Here is a 26486-nt window from a genome sequence, read left to right as displayed (position 1 = left end):
CCCCCAAAAGTGACCTCCCCCAGGAGGTACCTGGTGACCGCCGTTATTTTGAGCCTCTTTTCGCCCACGATCCCTCAAACAGCCCACCCTGCCCCGGTGTACGGGCTGGGGTGATGAGAAAAATGTACAGTTTGGGCTTTTTTAGACAGTTTTTTCAATTATATTTTTAAAAATTCACCCATCAAGCAAACCCCCCCAAAGTTAATGAGCCTGTGCTTTATTTTTATGTGTTATCCCCTCTTATTTTTACTGAAAGGGCAGAGCTGTCCAAGTTCATTGCCTTCACAGGCGAGGCAGTTCTTACCACCCTACATATTTTGCAGCTCTCTCTGCTCTCTCTCTCCTACAACTGTCCAAAATCAGATAAGAATCAACAGGCTTCTACATCCTCAACCAGCCCTAGAGCACAACAAGATGTCACCTATTTTTCCAGTTCCACTTTAGGTCACATCCTCCCCACCAGGTTTCAGAGCAAACCCTCACGTTTCACTCCCAGTAAAGTTTGCTGTTTCTGATTCTACCTTCCCATCTTCCTGTCTCATATCAAGTGCCCACACACGCTCAGGAATTTGGCAATACTCATGGGACTGAATGCCCAGGCCACCTGCTTTCCCTTCAGCACAAGCCTGATATTTCTTTCCCTGCTTTTGGAGAAGTTGTATCCAAACACTGACCTGTTTTTCTTCCTTCCATGCTCTCTGTGCCCCTTCTCAGAAGATGCCAGGCTGTCTCCTAGGACCAGGAATCCAGTGCAAGGCAGCCTCCCCTCCTGCTCCAGGGGACAACACTGAAAAGGAACATGGAGGGTAAAGTCCCTCAATTATTAGGGGGTTCTGAGTTTCTCAGGGACACCCCAGGCCAGACCTAATTTCTGTGGTCCCCCTCTCGCCTACACAACGTGCTGTTGGTGACACAGACACCCCCTTACCCCCCAAAAATATCCTCGTCCTCCCTGCTGTGGCAGAGCAGGAATTCTGGTGTGGGGCCCCCTGTGTGCCCCCCATTTCAGAGAGGTAACAGGTATTTGTGCCTCCAGGTGCAGCTCACACCGACACGGAGCTCGTGTCCCCCACGGTGGAGCTCACGCCCTCCCTGACGCAAAAAATCTCTCTGTTGGAACAAAAAATAGAGAAACAAGCACAAGAAATCCAGCTGAAGGTAAAAATCAGCCCCCCTGGCTGAGCCTGCTCTGTGTCTTGCTTTGATGGTTGAAGCCACAGCAGTTCCACCTGCTCAGACCTTGTTTGGGCCAAAAGAAGTTAATCTGTGGCTTGCTCTGTTAATTACCCAAACCAGCCTTTGCAAAGCAACAGAGCAATTGGATCAGGCCTTGGGGCGGGAGAGGGGATTACAGCAGTGACTCCCAGCACCCTGGCACTAATATCAGCAGCTCTTTGGCTTCAGACCTTTTATTTTTCCCCCTTCCTTTTGTTTTCTGAAACAGCAGCTGCTCCCACAGCAGAGTCATCCCAGAGCAGACCTCTCTGCATTACTGAATGGAATAGATACCCTTTAATAAATACCCTTTAAAAGCTTAGAATTAATACCCTGTTTTGTTTCATTTTTGAAGAAGTGGCTGCAGAGATGCTGCTTTAGTCTCCAGATCAGCCCCTCAGCAGGAAGCACAGGAGCCTGTGCAGATGGAGGACTGGGAGATAGGTCGCCTGTTCCTGGAGTTCTGTATTTATCCCACCCCTCACTTGAGCCTAAATAAGGTGTTTGTGAGGTGATTCAGCCCTTCTGACCCTTGTTTTGCCTGTCTCTGAGTGGGGTGGGAGTACCTGCACCAGACTCACCCAGGACTAATTGTGCCAACTGTGCCTCCAGGCCCTGAGGCCCAGGAACTGAGTGAGGTCATTATTTGTTCTGTCCCTGCAGGACAGGAGGATTGCTGAACTCGAGGAGAAGATAAAGACTCTTCAGGAAGGGGAAGGTAAAACTTGGTCGACCTTTGGCACCTCTGGGAGGGCAACAGACCTCCTGGTGCTGCAAAAGAGCTTCTCCCTGAGCTGTCCTTGGCTCCCAAGCCCAGGAGCCTCTTTGGTGAGAGGTACCAGCCACGCTGGTGCCATTTCCTAAAGCAGATCTGCACTTTAACTCGCATCTGTTACTCGGCTTTTTCTGGTGCAGCGCAAATCATCATTTCCTGGCCTATTTTCTGTGGGTTACTAAGTTTCCATGAGTGTAAACCAACCACCCAGACACCCGAGGATGGCCAGGAGAAAAAAAAACACCCAAAAATCGGTAAACACTGCAGAGTTCAAACAGGCAGGAAAACAGCTACAGCTGAGAGAAACCAAAAATCTGCTTGGAGTCTCCAACAGGTCCAGGCTCACTTGTCCTGCAAGGCAGCCTAACTCTAAATTGAACCCAGACTTAAGTGAGTCACCAAAAGTCTTTTCCCCTATTCAGTTCCTCGGAATCCAGCAGCTCTCCAGCTGAGCCCACACACGTTTTCTGCAATGGCTGAACTGTTAGTGCAAAGCTGTGGTAAATTCTCCATTTCCTGAGTGAAAAAACACGACTGTGCCTGTCAAACCACAATCATGTGTGGTTTGTGCCTCACCACGCGTTGTGCTGCCACTCAGCCAAGATTTCTGGACCCAGCTTTAGTGGACACCTGCTCATTTTTTTTAACGGGCTGAGGAAGCCAAGCAGTTTTCATTGCATAATTGCCAACAGCACCACTCACATCAGCTTCCTGCACCGTAAAACTTGGCCAGTGTCATTCACAGCTATCTCCTGGTCTGTCAGCATCCTTGTCAAACCACTGCAGGCTGAATTGTCAGAGTCCAGCACTCAAAGCTCATGTTCAGCTCCTGTGTCACGCTTGAGGTCACTCACAGTGCAGGCAGGGTGCTGCTGGGGGTCTGTGCTGCGTGACAGGTTTTATCTACAGCTCTTCTTTAAGGCTGTGCACAGAAACATCAGCTCTTCTTTTGCAGGTGCTCCTGACTCATCCACCCTGGGAGAGCTGGAAGCGAGGTGCCTTCAGCTGCAGACCCAGGTCTGCGAGATGGAGGTGAGACACCAACCTCACTTGCCCTCAGCCATCTGCACCTTCACCTTGAGAGTGCTGCAGTCCCAGGCTGCTTGGCCTTTTCCGAGCTGCCACTTTGGTCATCACAATTCTTCACCTCAGTCTGGAAAGAGAGAGCAGGTTGGATGTCAGCAACAGGGCAGGAGGAGGCTTTTTAAACACACAGACATCTGTGCCTCCTGCAAACCTCATCATTTTGATTTCCAGGACTGTAGAAATATTCCTTGTGGCTCCTACAGTCTTGAGAGATTACACTGTCACTACAAATGCTTTCCTCCTCCCTTTTGCCTATTACTAGTGGAGCTGCTACTACTGCCCTGCCAGTGAGTCTGTCTGGGCCAAGGAGCCCCCAAGACAAACCTCTTTTACCACCCTTTCTGCTTCTCACAGTCACAACTGACCACACTCAGGCTACCACTTCTAGTTTTCTGAAGCTCTGCTCTTGTACTTTCCCCTCTCAGCGGTTTCTGAATGACTACGGTCTGATTTGGGTTGGAGAGACACAGGATCAGCTGGAAGACACAGAATCTCTCGGGGATGAAGGGGAGCTGCTACCAAGGAGCCTCTGGAAGCCAGGTAAAACACCAGCACCCCTGGCTGAAGCAGCTATCCCAGCTCCCACTGCCTGCTTAGAGAAGGTGGAGCAGGTAAGCACCAAAGACCCAGGATCTGGGCCTTCAGAATTTGTGATCCCGTGCCGAGATCTTCACATCAATCCCTCCCAGGGACGGGGACATGGAGTGACCTAGCAGGAGCTAAGCCAGGAAGGAGGTTTAATTTTATACATCCATATTTTGTAAGCTCTTCAGGAGAGAACCTGATGGCTCAGCCCTTTGGGAGGACCTCACAGCAGCTGTTTCCTGCAGAATTCACATACCCTGCACTGTTTGAAGCTTCATTGCTTTAATAATATTGACGTAAAGTGGGTGGAAAGCGGAATCAGGTGCTTTGTGTACATAGCACTTGTAGTAACATACCCACATTGTCTGGCTCCACCAGGGAGTATTGTTTGCCTTTCCTCCCAACTACCACGTGAGCGGTTTAATTGAGACCTGACTCTGCTGTGTGGGGTCCAAGCATGTTTGGCAATGGCTTCTTAGGAAGTGGTAACAGAGGAAAAAAAGGAAGAATACTTGGGCTGTAGAGGTAATGCTGCCTCCTAACCACCAGGCAAATATTAGCTAACTAGACCTCCCCACCCTGAGATACAGGAGGGGACGGACAGATGGAAATCAGTAGAAATAGTTTTGATATCAGCTCACTGACCCTTTTTAAGGGCATTTCCCCATCCTCCTTTAGCAAATCATAAAAAAGCAGAACAACAATACAAAGGGCTTTAGCTCAATCTACATCTTTTCTTTCATTTCCTCTTCTGATTTCATTCCTCTGCCCCATCACAACCTTTTCACTGCTTCACCCTGCCACCTTCAAGCACCCAGACAAACGTCCTCACAGCGTCCCTGCCCAACCTGCTGATGCAGGCAGCTGCCTGTGTTTACACTGACACCTCTTCAGCACCTCTGCCCTGATCCATTGATCCGATCTAGCTAATCCAACTAGTGAAATTCCTCCCCGTGCACTGTGCAGGGACAACACAACACTTCTGAAGCGATAAACAGGGCAAGGGGTTGAGCGTGGAGCCCTGTGAGTTGGCACCCTCTGCCCTGCCCTTGTGGTTTAGCCCACACCCGGGTGGACCTGGCAGCGCTGCACCACAGCACAAGTGTTGCACCACACTCTGCAAACATGTGAAAATGTCAGGGCTCAAAACACACCTCAGATTCATACAGATAAAACTGCTCTGCTGCCACCCCTTTCCCCCTGTAACTCCGATCTCTCTGCCACAGGTGAAGGAGTCGTTTCCAAATACCAGGTTGATTTTGATTTAATCTTGGAGAACGTTAAATATTTGAACCTCCTGGCTGGAGAAGGCAGTCCTCAAATCAAGCACACACTCCAGGGGGCTCGGCTGAGGCAGCCAGAACCCATCCCTCTCACCCTGTACCAAAATGGGATCGTCATGTGCAACGGAGCCTTCCGGCCCTACCAGGACCCATCCACACAGGTACGGAAAGGTCTGGAAGGGAATTAGAGCCATCCTGCCATCCTTCACTAAGCCCCAGGAAAGGCAATAAGGCTTTTGAGCTCATCTCAGTCCTAAAAAGGAGCCCAGCTCCTCACCTCACGTTCCCACAGGGCCTTGAAAGGCCTGTATGTCTCTGTGCAGTAATTTTTAGAGGTGAGATTCTGTGCCTCCGACTTCTCCGCACGGCCATAACACCACAAATAGGAGCAGCCCAGCAGAAAGATCAGTCCTGAGCTAAACAGAAAGTCTGTGGTGTGACCATGAGCTCTCATGTTGTTTCAGCAATGCCTGCAGGACATCATGGATGGGTATTTCCCTTCAGAGCTGCAGCAGCGCTACCCCGATGGCGTCCCTTTGCAGGTAAGTGCCAAACCCTTTTCACCAGCTTTTTGGGGAGAAACTGCTCTCTTGCTTCCCAAGAAAACTGTTCAGGTTTCTTTCATCACTCTGCTGGATGGAGTTTGAGGTTTGTGATGCCTGTGCAGATGTGTCTGAGGGAAGGGGTAGTGGGGAGCACACCTGCTACAGCCGTTAGAGGAAGTGAGTGAGTGTTTCTGCGTCAGCACTGAAGGGTTTCTCTGCCTCAGTGAATCTTGGCTTGGAACAAGGCTTCTAAGAGCACAGCAGGCTCTGTAAGAGAAGTAACACGTGCAGCATCTGAAGAGCTGTGTCACCCAAAGGGAAAAAAAAAAGTTCTCAAATGGTTCCCCTGGAAAAGCTTTTAAAGCCAGATTGAACAAGTGTCTCTCAAAGAGGATGTCATGAGAGTTTATTTTGCACACCTTAAATGGTTTTGGCCACCTGAGGTTCTTTTGGGCCCTGCTTTTTGATTTCTTAGAAATGGCAAAGAGTCAAGGCCACATTTGCAGGCAGAAAGCCTCGGAGGACTCGAATCTAGGGCTTTGAGTGCATCTGAAATGTAAGAAGGAACAGCCAGAGGCTGGACCTACCCACTGCCACGAAGAAACCAGGGCACAGCTGCAGGGGCAAGACAAGGTCAGTCCAGCTGGAGTGAGCTGGGAGCTGTGGAAGTTAGAAAGCCACATGGAAGGAGGGTTGTGCAAAGCTCTTGGGGCTGAGGTTCCTTTTAACCTGTGCATCGTTGGTTTTGTTTGGGGTTTATGATTGTTGGGTGTCATTGCTGTGGTTTATCGTGCTCTGATGCAGCAAGAGAAGCTTGTGCAACAGTCAGATTTGCTTATGGCAGTTGGACTTAATTCAACAGGTCACTGACAGAAGGGACGTGGTATTTGAGGAGAGGGACCTTCCAAGGAGTTTTCCTGGCCATGGCCAAATAGTTGGTCATTCAGAATCAAACCAAGTGCAGGAAACCACTGAGATCCCAGGTAAAATCTTAAGCCTGCCTCAAAAATGCAGCTAATTTTCAAAGGGGAGAACTTCTAAACCTTACCAGGGCAGTGCAGCAGGAAGGAGGGGTGTTGGGGGTTGTCTCAGCGAGGAAAGCAACACTTGTGGATCAGGGCTTGGTGTTGCTTCAGGAGCTGGGAGCCAGGCAGCACACACAGTGTCCTCTCATGATTCATCTCCTAAAGAAAGAGCTGTGATGAGTAATAAATTACCAGAAATTCAGCAGCTTTCCAAAACATATCTGCCCTGCACGCTTCCAAAAGGCCAAGCTCCTTCTACCTTCACCTTTACCACCATCAAAGGCTGAGGGAGGGATTTGCTGGCAAAAAAACCTCTGCTCTCCCATAGCCTCATTCCATAAATGCAGATATCTTCAAGCCACATCAACCGTAACTGTACTGAATATGGGACAGTTTCTCTTCAGACTTTCATAACAGAATATGGGACATAAGGTCAGGCCACAGATACCTCATTTTGCTTCTAGACTCTCACAGTCTGCCTAAGCAATACCTGTCAGGGTTGGGAAGTCAGACTCAGTCAGTCTCAGTGGGTTTGTGTGTGCATCACTAAATGACCCAGTATGTGCATCTCCCATCAGCAACAGCTGCCTGGTTACCTACAGCTGAACTGCTTGCTCATCCATCTCAAGGCTATTCCCAAACAGAAGCTTTGCTAAATATTCCCTTTATCTAAGTAGCAACAACAAAAAAAATAATTTTCCAAACAAAAAGAAGTAGACACCAACAAATACAAGGTGAAATGGCCAAGGCTGTAAAAAATGGTGATAGTTTCAGGTTTTCACAGCAGAGCTATCCAGGTTTCTACCCACTGTGCATCCCAGCTGTGCTGAACAGGCTGTGCAGTTCTCACTGTTGATGTTGACAATCAGACATTTAGTGGGCCAGAAAGTGGGACAAACTTGAAGGGAGGAACCCGAGAGCGAGTCTCAGCCTCGCTGGGGGTGGTGAGAGCTCTCCCTGTCGGCTGCTGCGCGCTCTCCTTTCACCAAATCAGGCTATTCTGGGGTCAAAATGTCTGTCAAGAAGGTCACACATGGACACATCTCCCCTCTGCTCTGGCAGGTCCCAAAGCCTCCTTGGAGCAGTTTCCCAACGAGCTTCCCAAGCCCCTGGAACATGGAGGAGGAGTGGTTGGTGTCCAGGGCTCAACTGGAGCAGCACAGCAGGTACGAGAGGACCCCCAGCCACCCACAGGAGAGGGGCAGCAGTGATTCCTTGGGCTCAGCACCCTGCACAGCACCAGCATCCCCTCCCTGGGCCTCTCTTAGCTCCACGTGATCTCCTCCTCCCACAGAGGCTCCACCAGAACACACGTGGCACTTTGGCACCTGCCTCTGGGCCGTCCTGGCACCGGCTGCTCTCTGGGCAGTGGTGACACTCACCTGGTTTGGTTTCAGGGTTCTGATGGGGTGCAGAGCAGCAAAGAGACCCTGGTGGAGACACCCAAGCTGGCTGCCCTGGAGAGGTACAGGTACAGCCCCTGTCAGGATCTCCTCCTCCTATTTCATCACTGCATCACCCCCCCATTTCAGGGGGTTCAGCTGAGGAAGTAAATGGACTTTCCCCTTTTAGACCTTAGAAACAATTAGAAAAAAAGGCCAAGTTTGGTCATTTGGGAAGACCACTGAATTTCTCATGGCAAACCTGCATCTCTAACAAAAAGTTTCTGTTGTTCAAAATGTCACTTATTTCTTTGAAATAGTTTTCCCAACAAGCCAAGGCCTAAGAGTTCAAAACCATTGAAAAAGCTGTCTGCAGTCACGTTAAATGGGGGAATCCCTCCAAGAAACTCATGCCCAAGTGGGAGGTCTCACTAACAGCACTTTTCCACTCAGTCTTCTGGCAAGCCAAGACCCAAATAGCTAATGAAAAAAAAACCAAGCAGATTATTTTTAATCAGAGAAGTAGGGCGAAGCACTTACTAGACAGCCCTGATTTGAAATGGAAAAGTTAAAAAAGGTCAACAACCCTCTTCAAGGCACCTTCAGGCAGGGAAAGCAAAGCAGCAGTTTGGGCAGCAGGTTGGTCTGTTTGCCTGAAGTCAGGTGGGGCCTCGTTCATCTCTAGAACATTCCCTCTCCCCTGTTTGGACCTCACCAGCACATCCTGGAGGTTCTGCCCGCTGAGTGGAGCTCACTCCTTGGCTGACAGGGTTTTGTAACCAGGGTGAAGATGACTGAAGAGGCTGAAGCTCCTGCCCCTGGAGTCTGCACTCTCCGTGTCAGGTGCGAGAGCGGGGAGCACACGCACGTTGTGAGGATGCTCTTCACCGACACCATCGGGGACCTGCGCCAGCACCTCGCCCGCATCAGGTGTGCTCAGCACTTCCTCCTGTCCTTGCCTGGCTCTGTAGGGTCCCAGGGAAGGGCCCCTGGTGGCTGCTGAAGGCCCTGGATCTTCAAACATCAGCCTGAGCTGGGTCACAGCTCAGCCCTCTGCCCCTGTAGCTCCCTCACTAGATGCTCTCCCGGCAGCACTGCTGGGGTCCCACATAGCTCAGAGTGTTTCATACCCACCTTTGCCATGCAGCAGCAGAGATAAACCTCTTCTGCCCTCCCAGAATTGCCATCAGACCCGGGTCATCACTGCCTTTGCTCAGCAGCACTCCCATGACTAGTGCCACCATTCCCAAGGTGCTGGTGCAGCCTGGAAGCCGAGCTGCTGGATCAACACCCTCTTTGCTCAGCCATCTCAATATCCCAACCTTTTTAATGCTGCCCGAGGGCTCACTGAGCCCTTCAGGAACAGTTCCAGATGGCCGAGGGCCCCTTTTGCCCTCCCCTCTTCCCACTGCTGTTGCAGGCCAGGGCCCTGGCCTTGGTCTGAGCCCAGGATGAGCTCAGTGCTGTCGGGATGCACAAGCCTCCTTCCCCCTGCAGCTGTGCAGCTGGAACAGCTGCTCCGTGCCTGGCTGGCTACAGAGGGCTGGGAGCCCTTTTTTCTGCTCTTGCATAACCACAGCTGGATCAGCCAGAGCATCTCAGCAAAACCTTGGGGGACCCTGTGAGTAGGAAAGATTGTGCTGTTCTTTCCTAGGGGCGGAGACTCCGAGTCGTATGAGATCATCAGCACCTTTCCCCAGAGGCTGTACACAGACAACTCCAGGAGCCTGCAGGAATGTGGGCTGATCCCCAATGCCTCCTTGCTGCTGAGGAGAAGAGACCCCTCCCAGCAAGAGAGACAGGGCTGCAAACACCGTAACAGCTCCTCATCCCAAGCTCTGCAAGAAGGAGCTGCCTCTCACCTGTTATAACCTTCCCTGGCTGGGAAGAGGTTTTCTTTCCAGATTTAGTTTCCTTGTGCCGTTACCTGGGATGGAGAAAAGCCTGGAGCAGTGGTTTGGCCTCTCCCTGTGACAGAGGGTGCCAGGCCCACTCCTGCTGCCTTGCAGTGGGTGCTATTCCCCGAGACAGGTGGGCTCCCAACCCAGGGACACTTCCATCAGCTCACACCTGGGGTCCAGGCCTGGTTCCTCATTTGTGTGGAGTTACACAGGCTGATCCCTGCCCAGGGGAGCCCGCCAGCTTCACACTGGTACTGGGCTCGGGGACTCTATAGCAGCAGGACACACACACAGCTGGTCCCACAGATTTCAACTGCACTGACACCGGGGGGGAACAGGCTCAGTTCTACGGTCCCTGGTGAAACTAAACCTGAAGGCCTTGAGCCATTGCAATGCTGGGACTGAGCCAGACTCGACTCAGCCGGGAGATCCTGCAACTGGGCTTCCTGTACGTGCACAACTCCTTCCCTTGGACAGCCCCCAGCTCCAGCAGGGCCCAGGCTCCAGCCTGCCTGCACTTACCCGCCCTCCCTCCCTCCTCCTGCTCGAGCTGGATGCTGCAACAGGACACCGTGTCATTGGAGAAGAGCATAATCCCTCCGCGGCTTCTCCACGGAGCCCTGAATAAAGCATCTTCCTCCTTCTCCGTGGGCTGGGGCTGCACTTTGCAGGCCCTTTTTCCCTTCCCAGCACATTCTTCCCATTCCAGCTGTGACAAGCTCCCACTTGACTCCCAGCTGACAACACTCCCACTCATTTGAGGCAGCGCCTTCTGGCAGGTTCCCTCTCAGCAGACCCAGCCCTCATTAAAGGCTCCCAATGAAACCCTTTATTCCTGTTGCAGCTTCCACTTCCTTTAGATTCCAAAGGCACAGTTACTGCGGAAGCTCAGAGTGCCCGGAGCTCTTCCCAGACCCCTGTGCTGGACCTGGACCCTGCACAGCTCAAATGCAGGAAGCAAACCAGCTGCTTCCACCAGCTTCCCGTGACCAGTGACTCAACCCACACAGCTCTCACTCAGCTTCCTCCTTTTTCCACCTGTAGTAGATCCAGGGGCAGCCTTTTCCTCTGCCCCTCTGTCTCCTGGTCTATAACCAGCCAGGTAATCTTTGTGCCAGGGGGTTGTTTTTTGCTCACGTGTCTGGCTGAAGCTGTCCCTGCCTCGGGCTGTTGCTCTCACCACGCAGAGGAGAGGAATGTTCGAGTGAGGAACCTGTCACTACCACGCCGTGGGACATTCAGACAAGTCCTGTGAGCCTTTGATTAGCAGCAGCAATCTAAGGTGTTAAGATCTTTGTGTCAGGCTGCAGCAGCGAGTACAACCGACTTGGAAATGACTCAGAATCATTACGTAGGGTGATGTTTAACCTGTAGCCAAAATAAAACCAGATTTAAAAGGAACGCAGGAGCACCAACGTGAAAGGTACAGTAACATTTAATAGCATCTCGGAAGACAACACTGGTTATAAACTTGCTTTTTGGCAGGAAAACAAAATGCACTTGGTCCAGGATTGCAAAAAAGCCAACTCAAAGAGCAGACAGCTGGAGCATCAGCTGGTCTGGGGCAGCCCTGAGCCACTAATGCTCACGAGGGAGCCCTGGTCATGGTGGAGGGTGGCCAGAACAGCACAGATCTCCCTTCCAGCCCCATCCATCCCCCCAGGCAGCACAGATGCCACAGATCTCAGCCTTCGCCCCCAGCTCCTCCACGGTGGGTGGTCAGACCCCAACTCTGTGCAGTATTTTTGCATTAAATTAAGACAAACAAAAAAAAAAATTTACTTAGTTGCCATAATGTCTACAGTCGAGATGAAAACGGGGGGAAAAAAGGGAAAGAAAAAAAAAAAAAAGGAAGTGAGGCAGCGGAATTTACAATTTTAACAGCAATGAGGAGAAGTGGGAAGTAACATGCAGCCCTAAGCCCTTCCCTCCCGAGGCAGAGGAGGGGGCTGACGGCCGCCCTGCACTTCACACGCCCCAGAGGCTTTGCTGTTTACAGAGGCACTGGAAGCTGCGGTGAGCCAGGCCCGGCTCTGCTCACAGGCCGTGCGCAGCGAGCGTCAGACTTTCTTTGGATCCCTCTGAGATGATGTCGGGGTTAGGCAGGAGGGAATCGGAGGCAGCTGCAATGAGTTTTGGTCATGGGTTTGTTTCCCTGTGCCGGGAATACAGGTCGTGGTGCCAGGACAGCGCTGACAACCTGGAAGTGAAGGTGGTCGGAGATGAGGGTGCTCAGGAATGCAGGTAGAGTCCAGGAAGGGAGAGGAGCCGGGGCTCAGGCCAGCTTCAGGAACTCCTGCAGAGTGTTTTGCTCCACTGCTTCCACAAAGAGCTCGTAATCCTGCAGGGAAAAGCCACACGGTCGCTCACAAGGCAAGAGGGTCCCCTGAGAACGTGGCACAAACTGGTTCACAGCACAGGGACCAGTTGGTTGTGCCAAGGATGACAGAGCAAAGCAGGGACAGCGCCACACAGCACAGCCCACGGTCACCCAAAGACCCCTGCCCACGTCCCCTTTTTCCCCCAAGGCACGGCACTCCAAATGGCCATGAATCCTGACAGCACCTTGTCTGTGCACCTCACGAGAAATAACTCCCAGGGTGCCTTGACACCCTTTGTAGCAAAACCAAGGGGACGGGACTGTCACCCACCACCCAACCTCAGGGTGCTGATCCCCAGCACGGAGCGGGAGCCTCACCCCACAGTACTGGTCTCCGTTGACGATCTGGGGTGGGATGGCTTTGGGGTTGCCTGCCTTTGCCCTCATCTCCTCCCGGAGAGCGTTGTCCTGGGAGATATCCACCAGCTCGTACTTGATGTTTTTCCCATCGAGGATTCTGGTTACTTCGCTCTGTTGGGATTTGATCTGGAGCCCGGGTGGGAAAGGCAGGTTAAGGGGAGACGGAAAAGGGCCCGGAGGGTGAGTGCAGGGTGGGTGCACACCCCAGCGCGCCAGCCACGCTCAGCACAGCGCTCACGGTGCAGACCCCACCTGGCCACGGGGGGGACGCCCAGCAGGGAGGGATGGGTTTGGGGGATGAAGGGGCCGGTGCGGCGAGAGCAAGGGAGGGGACCCCTGGGATAGGGCGGGGGGGGGACGCTTCGCAGCTCCACGGAAGAGACGCCCACCCCCGGGAAGAGGGGCCCCGCCGCACCCACCCCTGCCCGCGGGAACCCCGGGGGCCCCGCCGCCGCTCACCTCCCGGGAGCCGGTCACCGAGGTGCTGTAGACCTTGAGGGTGCTCATGGTGCGATCGCGGCCGCTCCCTGCGCTCAGCCCGGCGGAGGGAGGCTCGGCTGGGCTCGGCTGGGCGGGAGGGACCGAGGGAGGGCGGAGCGGGCGGCCCCGCCACCGCCCGGCATGTGACTGCGGGGGCCAATGGGGCCGGCGGGCGCGGGCATGCGGGCTCTGCGGGGCCGGCCCGGGAGCCGCCGCCCCTACCGGCACCGGGAACCGGGAACGGGAATGAGAACTCACCGCCCCCACCGGCACCGGGAACCGGGAACGGGAATGAGAACTCACCGCCCCCACCGGCACCGGGAACCGGGAACGGGAATGAGAACTCACCGCCCCCACCGGCACCGGGAACCGGGAACGGGAATGAGAACTCACCGCCCCCACCGGCACCGGGAACCGGGAACGGGAATGAGAACTCACCGCCCCCACCGGCACCGGGAACCGGGAACGGGAATGAGAACTCACCGCCCCCACCGGCAACCGGGAACCGGGAACGGGAATGAGAACTCACCGCCACCGCCCCCACCGGCACCGGGAACGGGAATGAGAACTCACCAACACCGCCCCTACCGGCACCGGGAACCGGGCACGGGAATGAGAACTCACCAACACCGCCCCCACCGGCACCGGGAACCGGGAATGAGAACTCACTGCCACCGCCCCCCCCCGGGTACCGGCCCGGGCACTGGCCCTGGGGAGCCACCGCCCCTACCAGGCATCGGGTACCGGCCCCGGTGAGCTCCCCCCTCCCCACGCTGCACAGCCTCGCACGGGTGGGTCAGAGCAGCTTTATTTTATAATCAAAATATTCGGTACAAACAAGCAACAAGACACAGGCTGGTACAAACACACTGAGCCCAACGGGACCGGGCAGTGGGGAACCGGAGGGGGGGGACACGCGCGGGACAAGGGGATGGGGCAGGAAGGTGGGACAGGGAGGGAACACCATCCTGCCCCCCCTGGCCTGGGGTGTTCAGTAGTGAAGGGTCCAAGATTTCCTGTGCACCAGCAGCAAAGGGCACTTGGGATCACCCTCTTAGCCAAATGAGCTCAGCTGTGCAGGAGGATGATGAGGGGACACATCCCCATGGAGGGGAACACACGACCAGGGCAGCCCAACTACAGGCACATGGCCAAGGGTGATGCTCCAAAAGCATCAGCCAAGGTGGTTTCAGCCACAATATCATCTCACAACCAGCTCTGCAGGGGCAGAGGGCAAACATGTCCTCACACAGCACCTGGGAACTGGATCTTGCACCCCAAAGCAAAGGGGATGGTGCTCAACAGCACCCTGAGAACCTGCAGGAGACAGCAGAGCTCCTGGCAGACAGGACAAATGGCTTCAAGGAATAGCCTTGGAAATGTGCTCCCTCAGTACATGGCACCAGCAGCCTGGGGACAGACACAGCCAGACACGTAACACACCAGACACAGGGAGAGCAGCTCAGGACAAACCAACCAATTTCGTTGCCACCATCACCCGTGGTGGCCAAACACTAAAAACAAAACAGATTTGGTCTTGAAATTTAACACAAAGGAATAACAAAAAAGCATTTCTGCCACACCCAGGGCTCGCAGCCCCAACGTGAACCAAGAACAACCTAACAGCACAAGTTTCAGGAGGATTTTTCCCTGTTACAGCTTAGTACCTTGCTCTTAACTCAAGCTGAAAACAAACAAAGTTCCACCCTCAGCACCACAGCACTGTCACAAGCCAGGGCTCGGGACTGTAAAGTTGTCACTATGGTTTAGGGGGGTTGTGGTGCAGTGAAACTTATCCCTCACTGATTTATGTAGGAATCCCATTACTTGCAGAGGAGCAGGGCTACAACAAAGCTCGAGTGGCCACTGCCTTGCAGGAAGAGCTCTCTGTGTCATCCCCCCACATTAGGACCAGTATGGCTTTCTCCCAGTCAAGCAGCAGAGAGCCAAGCCAGAGGTGTGTCCCCAGGGGCACAGAGGCTCTTGGAAGCTCTGGCAGGGGCCACAGACATTCAGGGCTCCCCAGGATTGTTTGGGATGGCTCTAAAAGGCTGCGAGAAGGAGCAGCAGCTCCTCACCTGCCAGCAGATGCATTAGGCACAAAGCACAGTGAGGGCAGAGGGTTTCTCCAGCACATTAAGGCACTTCAGCATCAATCCATTTCCTCTACAGTCTGAATCACACTCAGCTCCCAGTGCTGTTCTGGGGGGGACAAAAGGCTTAAGGCTTCTGGGGTAACAGTGCCCAGGGGGAGCGTTTCCAGAGTCTTTTAGTGTTGCTTTAATTTCCAACTCATGCTGGCTACTGAAAGACTCTGGTTGCATTTACCTGAGGAAAGCAGGTCCTGCTCCATAAATCCAAGCCAGCAGCACCTCAGTGTAAATACCAGCAGTATACCTGGCACACCTGCCTGCCTACAAAATCCAGGTATCCTCTGAACACTCCAAGAATCCTCTGGTCTCACAAGTCACACAGGACCTGCACAGGGAAGTTATCAGAAATACCAGGGCATACATTTCCTTTTAGTGATGATTTTAACCGTCACATTTGCATGTTCAGCATTTGACATGCCTGGAAGGCAAGTCAGAATTCAATCTCCCAGCGTCAGAGACCACACCAGCTCCAGCAAACACAGCATAAAACACATTCCACAAGATCAAAGCTACTGCAAAGCCCGACACCAAAGCCCTGAATGATTCCAGTCAGCAGCTGAACACTTCTGGCAACAAACCCCCTGATCCCTCACAGATCAGATAAGTCACATCTCTGGTACCCGAGCAGAGGGATGGTAAAGTGCTGAATAGGTTTAGGGTTGTAGGAGCTCAAGACTCCTGAGGGTTTCAAGTCTTCATGTCCTGTCTTACTTTGGGGAGTGTTCTTTACTGGGTGATGCAGTTGTCTCCCATATCCTGAGCATATCTGTCAGATATTGCAGTCCTTAACTCCTCCACCTCTTTGTGAAGCTGCTTTACCTCCACCACTTTCTTTGCAAGTCCATCAGGGCTCAGCAAGTCTTCCTTCTCCTTCACAGGGTGTTGCACAGCTGTGGAGTCAGAGAAGGGAGTTTCCTCACATGCAATTCTGACCAAGGATCACACACATTTGCAAGTCAGCCAGAAAAACCAAAGCACATTTGCAAAGGAGGTTCTACTTAACATTCAGTTATAACAGCATGCACCTTTAGAGTGAGCTAACCACAGAGGGAGGGTTCAGAAAGCCCAGAAAGACAATTCCATGCTATATGTGAGTTATTTAACTGTGCCACGGCACGGGAACGGGGTTTGCTCTGCCATCACTCTCTACTTACAGTGAATGCCCAGGAGCAGGGAGAGGTTGGGGTCCTTGCCCTGAGCCCTCTGAGTGACAATGCTGTAGACAGACTGTAAATCCTGCAGACAGATGGCCAGCTCCCCATGCAGCTCCTGGGTGAGGCGGGCTGTGTCAGTGGGCAGGGGCTGGGCTGTCAGCTCGGCCTGGCGGAGCCGCTCCTGGAGCGTCAGGTTCTTCTCGATCAGATCCTGGTTCTGCACAGAGAGCTGGACACACCGACACGGCAGGTTAGTGGGCACTTGGGACAGAACTACCACACTTAAAGCATCTTAACGCAGCTGCTCCGTGATGGGAGCACTGAGGGCAGGAACTGGTTTACATCCAGCCCTCCAGGCTGTCACCAGATGAGCGTCAGTCCCACATGGGGTGAGAATTTGGCTCTCCTGGCTCAGACAGGAAGCACCCTGGGACACTGCACCGTCCCTGCTGAGCCATGATGCAGCAAAATAAGCTTCCGGGAGGTTGTGCACCCCAACACTGGCCATCCCTTCCCTCCAGGGCTGCCGTTGTGCTTGGCTTCCTTTAGGCTTAAGAGCAGCCCAATTCGCAGCCCTGCTGCCCCCAGGTGGCAAGCTCGGCCTCCTCCACCACATCCCGAGGCCCAGCTCAAGTTCCCGAGGCAGAAACTGCCTTTTTCCTCCTGCATTTGAGCAGAGGAGAGCTCCTTTCAGAGTCCTGACAGGACAATGGACCAGCAGGAAGCAGATGTGCTGCTGACTCCAAATTCAGGGCCTGGCTGGAAGACAATCCTCTATTCATTCAGTGCCTTGTTCAGGCACTGCAAGCACTCCCTGACCTCTTTCACAGCAGCCCGGAGCTGCTGCAGTGCGTTTTCCCTTCTCATCGCCTCCTCTTTCAGAGCTTGGCTTGTCCCCTCTTCCTGAGCCACCTGTTCTTCCAGGTTCTGGAAGAGATCATGGGAACACAGTAAGTCTAACTCATTTCACAGCAGATTCTCCAGTTCTAGGTCCCTCCCCAGTCACCTCTCACCTTTACTTGCAAGGATAACTGCTCCATCTTCTTCTGCTTTTTGTCCACGATCTGGAATCAAAAGCAGAGGCATCAGAACTGGCCACACAGAGCCAGGAGTACCACCAGGATTTCTCCTTCAGCAGGACAGCACCCCCTCTCTCTTTCCTGTCCATTTACTGCTTTAATCACTGCTGCTGTTAGGAGTGGACTTAGATTCCCTGATAAAAGGCATCATCAGATCTATCAGCTACAAACAGACCAGAGACGTTATATTCTTGTGGTTTTCCTCTCCCCTCTTCTGCATTCTGCAACTTCTCCCCAGCGTTGCTGTAGGACTGTGTGGTTTTCACACCAACAACAGCTTTTAGAACCCCACAGGCTGAATTCCAGGAACTGCTGCTTCAGTGCAGTTGTGACTGCAGAAGTCTCTGATTTCATTTGAGTGCCTGGTGTGACTCAGTGGAAGGAAAAATGTGTGATTCCTGACTGGGACAGCCCCTTACCTTCTTGAGGCAGTCACATTCTTTCTTCAGAGAGTCATGTTCCATTTTCTTTCTCTCCCCATCCTGGGCAGTGGGTCCTCTCTCTGCATTCTTTACACACTGCTGCAGCTTATCCTGCAAGCTGAAGTTAGCAAAACACCATGGGGAAAAAACAGCTTTGTTTAAGGTGTTTCCCTCACTTCAAGGAGGGAAATTATTTTCCTATCAGATGTCAGTGTTGAACTATTTGCATCCCAGCTCACAAACTGCCAGGGTTGTGCTGGAAGGAGTCCTTGCCCCTGGACACAGCCCCACCTGTGACACTGGCCCATTTGCAGACACACAAGTAGGTCCATTTTGCAAGGAGTTACAGCTGAGAGCAGCAACAAACCCAGCTGAGGACACAAACCAACCCAGCTGACAAAACAGGGGCCTCCTTTTTCAGCCACGTGGTTCTGCTCCCACTCTCCACTGCTGGAAGGCAGAATTTGAACACGGTGTTTTGGCCAGCACTCAAAAATCATCACAAATCCACAGTGACCTGCTTCTGACAGGTGGGACAGTGGCTGTGCTGAAGCATCACTGTCCTTGTGCAGCAATTACTGCAGTGCCAAGATGAAGCTTATTCTAACCCTCCTCACTCTTACCTGCGCACAGTGGAAAGAAGCTCCATCTCCTTGTGTTTTTGGGTTTCCAGCTGCATCTCTTGCTCCCTCAGAGCAGCCTGGATGTCTCCAAGCTCTGTTTCCAGTGCCAGCACTGTTTCCTGCAGAGCAGTGCTCTTCAGTTCAGAATCCTTCAGCTGCAACAAAGGGGAGTAACTGCAGCTGTAGAAAAGTCACCTGAGAAAGAATGTGAAGAGCCATCTTCACAACTCAGAGAAAGTTTTACCTTCTGACTCTGTTTCTGGTGCTCCTCAAGGGTGGGCAGATCAGCCAGGTATCGTTCCAGGGTCTCAATTCTCTGCTGTCTCTCTCTGCTCTGTTCAGATTCCTTCTGGCATTTCTTTTTAAGGTTACTAATGTGTTTGTCTCTTCCCTTTACCTGCAGGGATAGTTATAGACAGGTTTAGTTTATATAATTTCTCATCTATTCTTCAGTCTTCTGTAAGGCCACTCATTTAGCTTTTTTGCACAGAACTCAACACCAAAATACAAGATCACCTTAACTCAGCAGCATTTCTGCTCATTTAGCTAAAGACACACTATTCTGGTTAAAAGAGGAGGTACTGAAATGCTTCTACCTGCAGGAGAAAGGGCTTTTGCTTATAAACCAAAGTACTCTACAGGGAGATCAGAAAATACCTGCAGTTACAGACTGCCATAGAAAAGTTCCATCTCAGCACTACACTGACTTTTAGCTACTCTAAGAAACCACACCTTCCCATCTCTATAGCAAAGGGATCATACCCTTTCTTCCTGTTTCTTTAACTCCTCTGCGTGTTTCTGCACAGCTTCCTTCAGCGACTCCCGGGCCAGCTTCACATCCACCTCTGCAGCAGCCAGCTTCCTCTCCAGTTCAATGTTCTCCTTACTGAGGGACTCAGTCTTCTCTGTGAACTGTGCTCGAAGGAACGTGTTCTCCCTCTGCAGCTCCTGCAGGCAGAGACAGCCCCCGAATTTGGTTGGTTACAAACTGGCACTCAGCAGCTGTGCTGTCCCAGAGCTGTGTCCTCGTCCCTCCCAACTCCCAAACACCACTCAGCCCATCTCACACACTGCAGTGTCCAAAATAGCACTTGTCAGTGCTGCCAGGTGTTTGCATCACTAGCACAGCTTCTAAACAAGCTGTCATCCTTCAGGGCTGGAAATCTCAAGGGTCACTGAGGATCCCAGAGCTGATCAGTCATCAGGACCCCACACAAAGTATAATTTGACTCCTGCTCAGCAAACACTTAAGGAGAAGTGGGGAGGACCATTGGATTCAATACATGTTTCTTGCTGACACCTGTTGTACCCCATTACCTGCATTCTAAGCATGTAGACATCTCCATAGGATGCTGGACAGCCCAGCAGGGCACTGTGAACCTGCAGCTCACTTTCCCGGACCTTCTGCTCCAACTGGGATATGTGCTGCCTCTGTCTGTAAAAAAAAAACCCTGTTCTCAAACACACAGAAGAGAGCAGCCATGCAACATGAACAGTGTCACCACAACACCACTGCTCCACACAGTGACAAGCAGAGGAGAAAGAACCCTTCGAAACCTTCCCCCAACAATGATTTTATAATTGCATGTTTTGGAGGCTGCAGCTTGGCTGTGGAACTTATGAGTGAAATGAACAGACCCCTTATAAAACACAGAAAACCATAACCAAAATTAATTTATCTGAACCCTTCAGGAACATCATCCTAATTCCAAGAGGAAGGGAACTCAGGCTGTTCTCAAGGGTCATTCTTTGCAATAAAAAAAGCTCAGCTGGGTAAAAGGGACTCTGAGAAATGAGCTTTCCTTGGTACTTTCCAAACCCTTCCTTTCCAAAGGGAAATGTACTGGAGTCAAACCCTCACCTGTCAATGAGGAGCTCTTTCTCCTTGAGTAGGTTTTCATTGGAGTTCAGGATATTGATCCACTGGGCTGGGTCAGGTGGAGGCAGTGATGGAGAGTACATCGAGGAATGGGGGCAGGTGCCTCCATTTTGTAACTGCAGGAGGAAACAAAACAAGGAGGGAGAAGGTTTGTGCCCCACAGAGGTAATTGCAACATTGCTGGAGCTATTTTGCACACTGTGTGCTCATCTGCATGCCAGGACACGGCTATTTCGGTCTCTGTTGATGTCCAAGAACAAGTAACTTTGCCCAAGCACAACTGGAGATTAACAAATAATTTTAGATCACTGTGCTAGCTCACTGGAAACAATTTGTCTCCATTAGGGTACAGCTGGTGGGAGGTGGTAAACAAACTGTTTCCACCTAATAAGCTGCAGTTAGTTTTGTGCATCTTTAAAAAAAAAAAAAAAGTTTTTCTTAACCCTAGATACAGAATAAAATTATTCTAGAATCTATTTAGAACCTCTTGGCATTCTTTTTCTCTGCAGTTTCTAGCAGACAGGGTATTTTACCTCTTGGTCTGGACTCTGGTGCAGCACTGTAACATAATCCAGAGCTGCTCTACATATGGAGTGTGTCAAACGACACCTGTGACACCACATGCTGTAAAAACAGATCATTAGGAGCCTTTCAGTGTCACACAGGGAGAAGCAGGAGACATTTTCCCCTTTGCTTCCTAACTCTAGCACAAGGATTCCCGACTAAAGGGTTTCAAACTGCTACAGCCACACAAGCAGCTCCCTACCTGCATCTGCTCCACCTGCAGTCGCACTTTGTCCAGCTGCTGTTTCCAAGCATTGAGCTCACAGACCCCCTTGTGTGGATGGAGGGTGCATCCTTCTGGCACCCACGCTCGGGATGGAGGACTCACTACAGGTTTTGAGAAGAAATTGTTGGCCTGGAGTCCCGTTGGCATCGCTCTGCTCCCGCTTGGCCACGTCCCGTCCCGGGGCTCGCAGACTCCGTTGGGCCCTGCCCCTTGTTTGCTCTCTGGCAGCACCTTAAAATGGTCCTTCCCTGCCTCGGGGTTTGGACTGAGCTTCTGGAACCTGTGCTGAGGGTCAGCACACAAACTGTCCAGAAAGAGAGACTGGTTCAGGGTGCGCTCCATGGCAGGAGTGTCAAACTTCCAAGGGTCTTCTGCTCTCATGGGATCAGCAGCAGGAGGCCAGGGTTGCTCGAAGCCATTTTCCCCTGAAGCCCCGTAGAGCCGCAGGAGATCCCTGGGTGGCACCTGAGACGACTTCCCAGTGTTAAAATCCCCGTTCCTTGTGAGCCCTGAGTGTTCAGAGGCAGATCCTGGCACAGCAGCCTTTGAAATGTGCTGGGAACAGCCCTGGTCTCCTGCAGAGCACAGCTTGGAGGGTGAGGCACCCAGCGTGGAAGGCATAACGTGGGCTGTTGGAATGGTCACCTGGGTTTTGATGGGGTGGAATGAGGAACCGTTACTGGAATTGCAAAAATCTAGGGGAGGAAAAAAAAAAAGTGATATTCTGATTACAATCCTGAAAATACACTCCTGCAGTGAACTTTCCAAAATAACTTTAAAACCAGTTCCTTTCCCCCTCAACATATCCTCATAACCAGCAGCAGCAAGCCTCAAGCACACCTATGTTCCCCCTCTCTACATTTTTCAGGAACCTGATGACATTTTCCTACCACCATAAAACGCAGGGAGAATCCAGGTTTAATCCAGTTCACATTTTTAAGCTTCTCTAGCATAATCTTAAATCAGGTAGGTTATCTTCCTATAGGTTTAGAAATCAAGTCCTTCATATCAAATAAAAAGGGTGAAACTTACTCAGTCGAACACTGAGACGGTGATTCTGCTCTGCCCGTCCCACTGCGACTCCAAACCATAACCAGAGCTAACAGGAGCCTTCCCTGAGCCCATGGTGAGCCTCAAACATAGCTGAACCCGAGGCTCTGACCTTCCAACTCCTCCAGGACGCCGCAGCAAAAGAGCCTGGAGCAATGGCTCTCACCTTATTGCCACAGGAAGTGAGGCAGAGCTCAGCGCACGCACCCCGCGAGCCCGTCCTGCCAGAGGGGCACCAAACCTGGCTGCACACACAGGGGTTATTCTTAGCAGCTCTCAGATTTCAATACAGCAACAGCAAGAGCTTAGAAAGGCAAACAGTCAGGTGCCCCTTCCCACTCCTTGTCCCGATACGTTCTGTATCGCAGGAATTCCAGGGTTCTCCCAGGTGCACAAACTTGTTTTCCTCGTGGCTTTGGCCAAAGGCCCATCCCCACGTGACGTTCCTTCAATGCAACATCAGGACTGCAAGTCACCCTTCCACCTGTTTGCACCCTCCAAGAATTGCTACATAAGGAATGAACGTTACAATTCAAATATGACTTAAATCAGGTTCTGCAAAGACCATCATCGCACTGCAGGAAAACTACCCCAATAAAGGCACTAGATCCTTTCATCAGAAGTGAGCAGTGAGGGGGAGAAGATCTCTTTGCCACTGCTTGGCTGTGCCCTGGGACCTCCAGAGAACACTGTGCTCCTGGACAGTCACAAGCATGTCCACCTTGGCAAAAGAAGAGACAGTACCATTTCCCTTTACAGCCCCTAAATTTATCCCCCGGTGTCACTGTCTGGAACTCGAGTTCCCTGACCAAGATGCCACGTGCAGGTGCTGCAATGGATTCCTTGAGTGTGCTGAGGGTCATCACAACATTTCTGACTAATGTACTGAGCTCAGAGTGCCTCAGCCAGTGGCCAGGGCTGCAGGTCAGCCCTGGCTCTTACAAACAAGGCTGTGACAACACCAGTGCTCACACGGGTCACTTCCTGAAGGGAAATTATCACTTCCCCTGCCCTCACCTGCAACTGGGTGTTTTATTACCCTGAGAGAGGCTTGATGGACACAAACACGTGCTCATGTAATATTTCCAGCAATATTTCCAACAGCCAGACTTTCCAAAGCCTTCAATTTACCCACACATGATTAAGACCTACAGCTCATTCCAAAGGCTCAACGCAGCTTCCTGAAACAGATGTGTGAAGTGTTTTAAAGCACACCACAAACTTCCTGACTGCTGAAAGGAGAATCAATGAAGATGAAAACACAGGTGGAAAGGATTGCTGGGACGAGCAATTTCACAGAATGTGCCTCAGCTGAGGGCCAGGCTCTGAGTTCTTCAGTGAGAAGCACATGGCTAACACTGAAGAGACAAACAATTCTGCACAAAGAATAAATTATTATAAATTATTTCTTAAAAAAAAAATAAATAAAATCACACAACAGACTTGCTGATAAATCATATGAACCAGCAAATCCCCAAGGTGGTTCTTAGTCAGTTAAAACCACTGGAGGCAGATGATAAGCAAACTAGCTCAGAGAAACAGCCAGTGCCTTCATCACTTGCTTATATTCCAGGCAGTATATCCAAGGCACTGGATTTGAAACAGCCTCCAAACATCATTAGAGGTTCTGCTCTCCAAGTTTTACACTCTGGGAGCCCGTGGGGACCGTCACCTTCTGTGCTGTCCGAGCAGGAGGTCCCAATGCCCCCATCCCCACTGTCGGCCACACTCGGACAGCGACTGACGCGGCTCTGGGACTTCACGGACAACGTGGGTGTTTTCCAGTCAGTCTCCAAGAACTTGCTCTTCTGACTAGTGCTGGGACCTGGAGAGATAAAAAAAGGGATATTTAGGCTTCAGCCAACAGACTGGAAAACCTTTTAATACCATCGAGCCATATCTAATTACCAGCACTTCCAAACCCCAAACTGCTCCTTGCTTCACTCCCTGTGTTATTGCTAAATAAATCTCTTTTGCAAAAGGAAATGGCAGCAAGACCAGGGAAGTCAAATGATATCAACAGGAGACTGAAAATCAATCTTGTTATGGAAGTCAGAATGCAAAAGTAGTAAATTATATTGCCATTGATGAGTCTGATGATATCACACCTAGCTGATGCTCAGACTAAAAAGAGCAGCACAGCAGAACTGGCTAAATTAAAGATGCATTTTTTGCATTAACTATTAAGAACTCTCCCAGATTCATCAGTTATTGCTTAAGAGAGAAATTAATTATCAAATGATTCTCTGTCCTAGTGTACTTTTGCAGGAATAAGACTCCTCTGAACAAAAAGCTTCTGGTAAAGAATCTTCTCAGGGCCACGTGTCCGCTCAGAGAAGCTGAAACAGGATCCGACAGCAGCAGGGCTTTAGAGAAAGGACTGTCCTTACCCAATGGATTGTTCTGCTGGAGCCTCAGGTCTGCATCTTTCCCAGGAGCAGCCATCTTATCCATCCTGTGAACTGGATAAATAAATATAAATCATATTTTAAGTCAGTATAACCCAAACCCTGTTCCCAGTAACCAAGCAAAGGGTACACACACATCAGAGTAACACGGTATTTTGTATTTAATTAGCATCTCCTGCCAAAAATATCTGTTTTCCCTGCAGCAACAGAGGCAATACTTAACTTAAAAGAGGTTGTTTTTTATTTTATGCCTGAAAAATGAGGCTGATTCTTGTTTGCACCATTCTCCCCGCAACAGCTCAGCAGCACCTTTCAACTGGTGCATGTGTTATCCTCATGGCAGGTATTTCTAGAGCACCAGTCACCACGGTACCTACACACTGACTCTGTCTACAGAGACTACAAATTTATCTTTAAAAGTCTTAAGTCTCCACCAGATCATTTCTGCCCTCTGTAGAGGTCACTGAGCAACTACACGAGGAATAAAGTCCTTCAAAAATCAGCCTTGCTGTTCCATGCATGGCAATTTTTATCTATCCAGAGCTTTGGGTTAATTTATCTATTTCTCTGAGTACTTCAGACAGCGAATTTCCCGTCTCTGATAACACAAGTGCAATTTACAGCTCCCAGGCTACACAGTGGAAATTCAAGGCCTCTCTCCACCCAGACTAAACCCTCAATTGGCAGCTCTTACCGATTCTTGCTAAACTGATTCAAAGAGCTCAAAGAAGCCATTAATTCTTAGAAAACATACACATACAGATTTTACAACATAGGAGGGACACTGGGAATGTAACAGGATAATGAACCAGAAGCAGCATTCCACTCAGAGAAGAAATAAAACACTTCTAGGTAAATGTAGCGTTTATCATAATTTAGGTACATTTAGGTAGAAATTAGTGTATTTCTGAAATTCCCCAGTTTAAATCTCAGTCTCCAGCACTACAGTCAGACAGCTCTAACAGGGAAATTCAAGCAGGGGCTCTTGGAATAATAAACAAATCCAAACAATCAGAGCATTCCCACCTCACTCAGCACCACCCTCCCAAAACCACACGCAGACCTCCTTGGAGAGAACCCCCACCATCCCAGAACCCCTCCCTTCCAGCAGCAGGCACAGGAGGTGGGAAGGGAGTGGTGGGTCGTGGAGAGGGAGAGAAACCACACGGAAGGGGAGGGCAGGTACAGGGACTGATGTGAACCCGGGGTGGGGAAGAGGATGGGGAGAACAGTGATGCGGGTGGAGGGAGGAGAGAGGGGAAGGTGGGTGACCCCGGGGCGGGGCGAGGGACACCGGAGCCCACCTGGAAGGCACAGGCTGAGCCTGAGGGGTGAGACCCTGGGGGGCAGGAGGGGTCAGGCCATGAGGAGCCGGGTCCTGAGGGCTTGAAGGGGTGGGTCCCTGGGGGTCCGGTCCCTGAGAGGGCGAGGGGGGGTCAGACCCTGAGGGGCAGGGGGGGCCAGTCCATAGGGAGCCGGTCCTTGAAGGCGGGGGGGGGTCTCTCCCTGAGGGTCCGGTCCCTAAGGGGCTGGAGGTCCCGGCGTGGAGGTGGACAGTCCCTGAAGGGCCAGTTCTCGAAAGGCCGGGGGAGGCGGTGGGTCAGCCCCTGAGCAGCCGGGGAGCGGTGTCCCGGTGTCGGTATCCCGGCGGTGATTCCCGGTGTCCCATTCCCGCTCCCTCACCTGCCTCCGCCGCGCCGCGACCGTTACCCCCGCCCGCCGGGGGAGGGGGCGTGGCATGGGGGACGGGGCGGGGCCTGCTCAGGAGCCGCAGCCAATCCAGCGCGCCGGCCCCTCCCCTTCCCGCCTCTCATTGGCTCGCCCCGAATGCTGTCCCCACCCACCCCCGCAGAGCCGCGGAGGGCGCGGCGGGTGCGGGCGGGGGAAGAGTGTCCGCGGGCGGCACCCGTA

General features: G+C 51.8%; 3 protein-coding genes and 1 long non-coding RNA gene across 10 annotated transcripts in view; 1 reads left to right on the top strand and 3 right to left on the bottom strand.

Annotated features, from left to right (window-relative positions):
- Positions 1 to 658: 658 nt before the first annotated feature.
- LOC108505280 lies at positions 659 to 7659 on the bottom strand. 2 transcript variants are annotated; one of them, XR_001877442.1, is made up of 4 exons: positions 7324 to 7659; positions 6538 to 6673; positions 929 to 1110; positions 661 to 787 (listed from the first exon to the last, which is right to left on the bottom strand). It is a non-coding gene; the product is annotated as an uncharacterized LOC108505280 (long non-coding RNA). The 2 variants fall into 2 exon arrangements; XR_001877441.1 differs by having other exon boundaries at positions 659 to 787; positions 6538 to 7659.
- UBXN11 (UBX domain protein 11) lies at positions 697 to 10629 on the top strand. 3 transcript variants are annotated; one of them, XM_017831129.1, is made up of 12 exons: positions 697 to 806; positions 1037 to 1158; positions 1879 to 1933; positions 2946 to 3022; positions 3502 to 3616; positions 4888 to 5105; positions 5409 to 5486; positions 6352 to 6472; positions 7577 to 7680; positions 7912 to 7979; positions 8680 to 8826; positions 9551 to 10629. In XM_017831129.1, exons 1-12 carry the CDS (start codon positions 800 to 802, stop codon positions 9765 to 9767), a joined length of 1329 nt encoding a protein of 442 aa, XP_017686618.1. In that variant the 5' UTR covers positions 697 to 799; the 3' UTR covers positions 9768 to 10629. The 3 variants fall into 3 exon arrangements, with proteins under 3 accessions (XP_017686618.1, XP_017686617.1, XP_017686619.1); XM_017831128.1 differs by having other exon boundaries at positions 7912 to 7985; XM_017831130.1 differs by lacking the exon at positions 697 to 806 and adding an exon at positions 1571 to 1659 and having other exon boundaries at positions 1047 to 1158; positions 7912 to 7985.
- A 585-nt stretch (positions 10630 to 11214) lies between these two features.
- On the bottom strand, positions 11215 to 13199 carry SH3BGRL3 (SH3 domain binding glutamate rich protein like 3). The gene is given in 4 exon segments (XM_017831131.1): positions 11215 to 12138; positions 12496 to 12663; positions 12997 to 13134; positions 13137 to 13199. Coding segments are annotated over 4 exon segments (435 nt in total). The 3' UTR covers positions 11215 to 12072.
- Positions 13200 to 13807: 608 nt separating this feature from the next.
- The window catches only part of CEP85 (centrosomal protein 85), a 20942-nt gene continuing 8263 nt past the window's right edge, over positions 13808 to 26486 (bottom strand). Inside the window, exons 1-14 of one of the 4 annotated variants that reach the window (XM_017831077.1) lie at positions 26259 to 26284; positions 24558 to 24629; positions 23840 to 23992; positions 21094 to 21812; positions 20310 to 20443; positions 19766 to 19883; positions 19211 to 19396; positions 18693 to 18845; positions 18449 to 18603; positions 17823 to 17943; positions 17338 to 17388; positions 17144 to 17251; positions 16325 to 16553; positions 13808 to 16060 (exon numbers count right to left, since the gene is read on the bottom strand). In XM_017831077.1, the coding sequence (XP_017686566.1) occupies positions 15897 to 16060; positions 16325 to 16553; positions 17144 to 17251; positions 17338 to 17388; positions 17823 to 17943; positions 18449 to 18603; positions 18693 to 18845; positions 19211 to 19396; positions 19766 to 19883; positions 20310 to 20443; positions 21094 to 21812; positions 23840 to 23992; positions 24558 to 24621 (2355 nt within the window). In that variant the 5' untranslated portion in view covers positions 24622 to 24629; positions 26259 to 26284 and the 3' untranslated portion in view covers positions 13808 to 15896. The other 3 variants (XM_017831076.1, XM_017831079.1, XM_017831078.1) reach the window with 3 other exon arrangements.

This window comes from Lepidothrix coronata, unplaced genomic scaffold (assembly GCF_001604755.1).
Source record: "Lepidothrix coronata isolate B3197 unplaced genomic scaffold, Lepidothrix_coronata-1.0 Scaffold187, whole genome shotgun sequence".
NCBI lineage: Eukaryota > Metazoa > Chordata > Aves > Passeriformes > Pipridae > Lepidothrix > Lepidothrix coronata.
Note: the sequence above shows the minus strand (reverse complement) of the source record. Positions and strands in the feature narration are given on the sequence as shown.

Excerpts from the sequence above, each read along its gene's own strand:
- UBXN11 (XM_017831128.1), top strand. Across the intron at positions 6,473-7,576 it reads GGAAACCACTGAGATCCCAG|GTCCCAAAGCCTCCTTGGAG; the intron begins GTAAAATCTTAA and ends CTGCTCTGGCAG. Across the intron at positions 8,827-9,550 it reads CAGCACCTCGCCCGCATCAG|GGGCGGAGACTCCGAGTCGT; the intron begins GTGTGCTCAGCA and ends GTTCTTTCCTAG.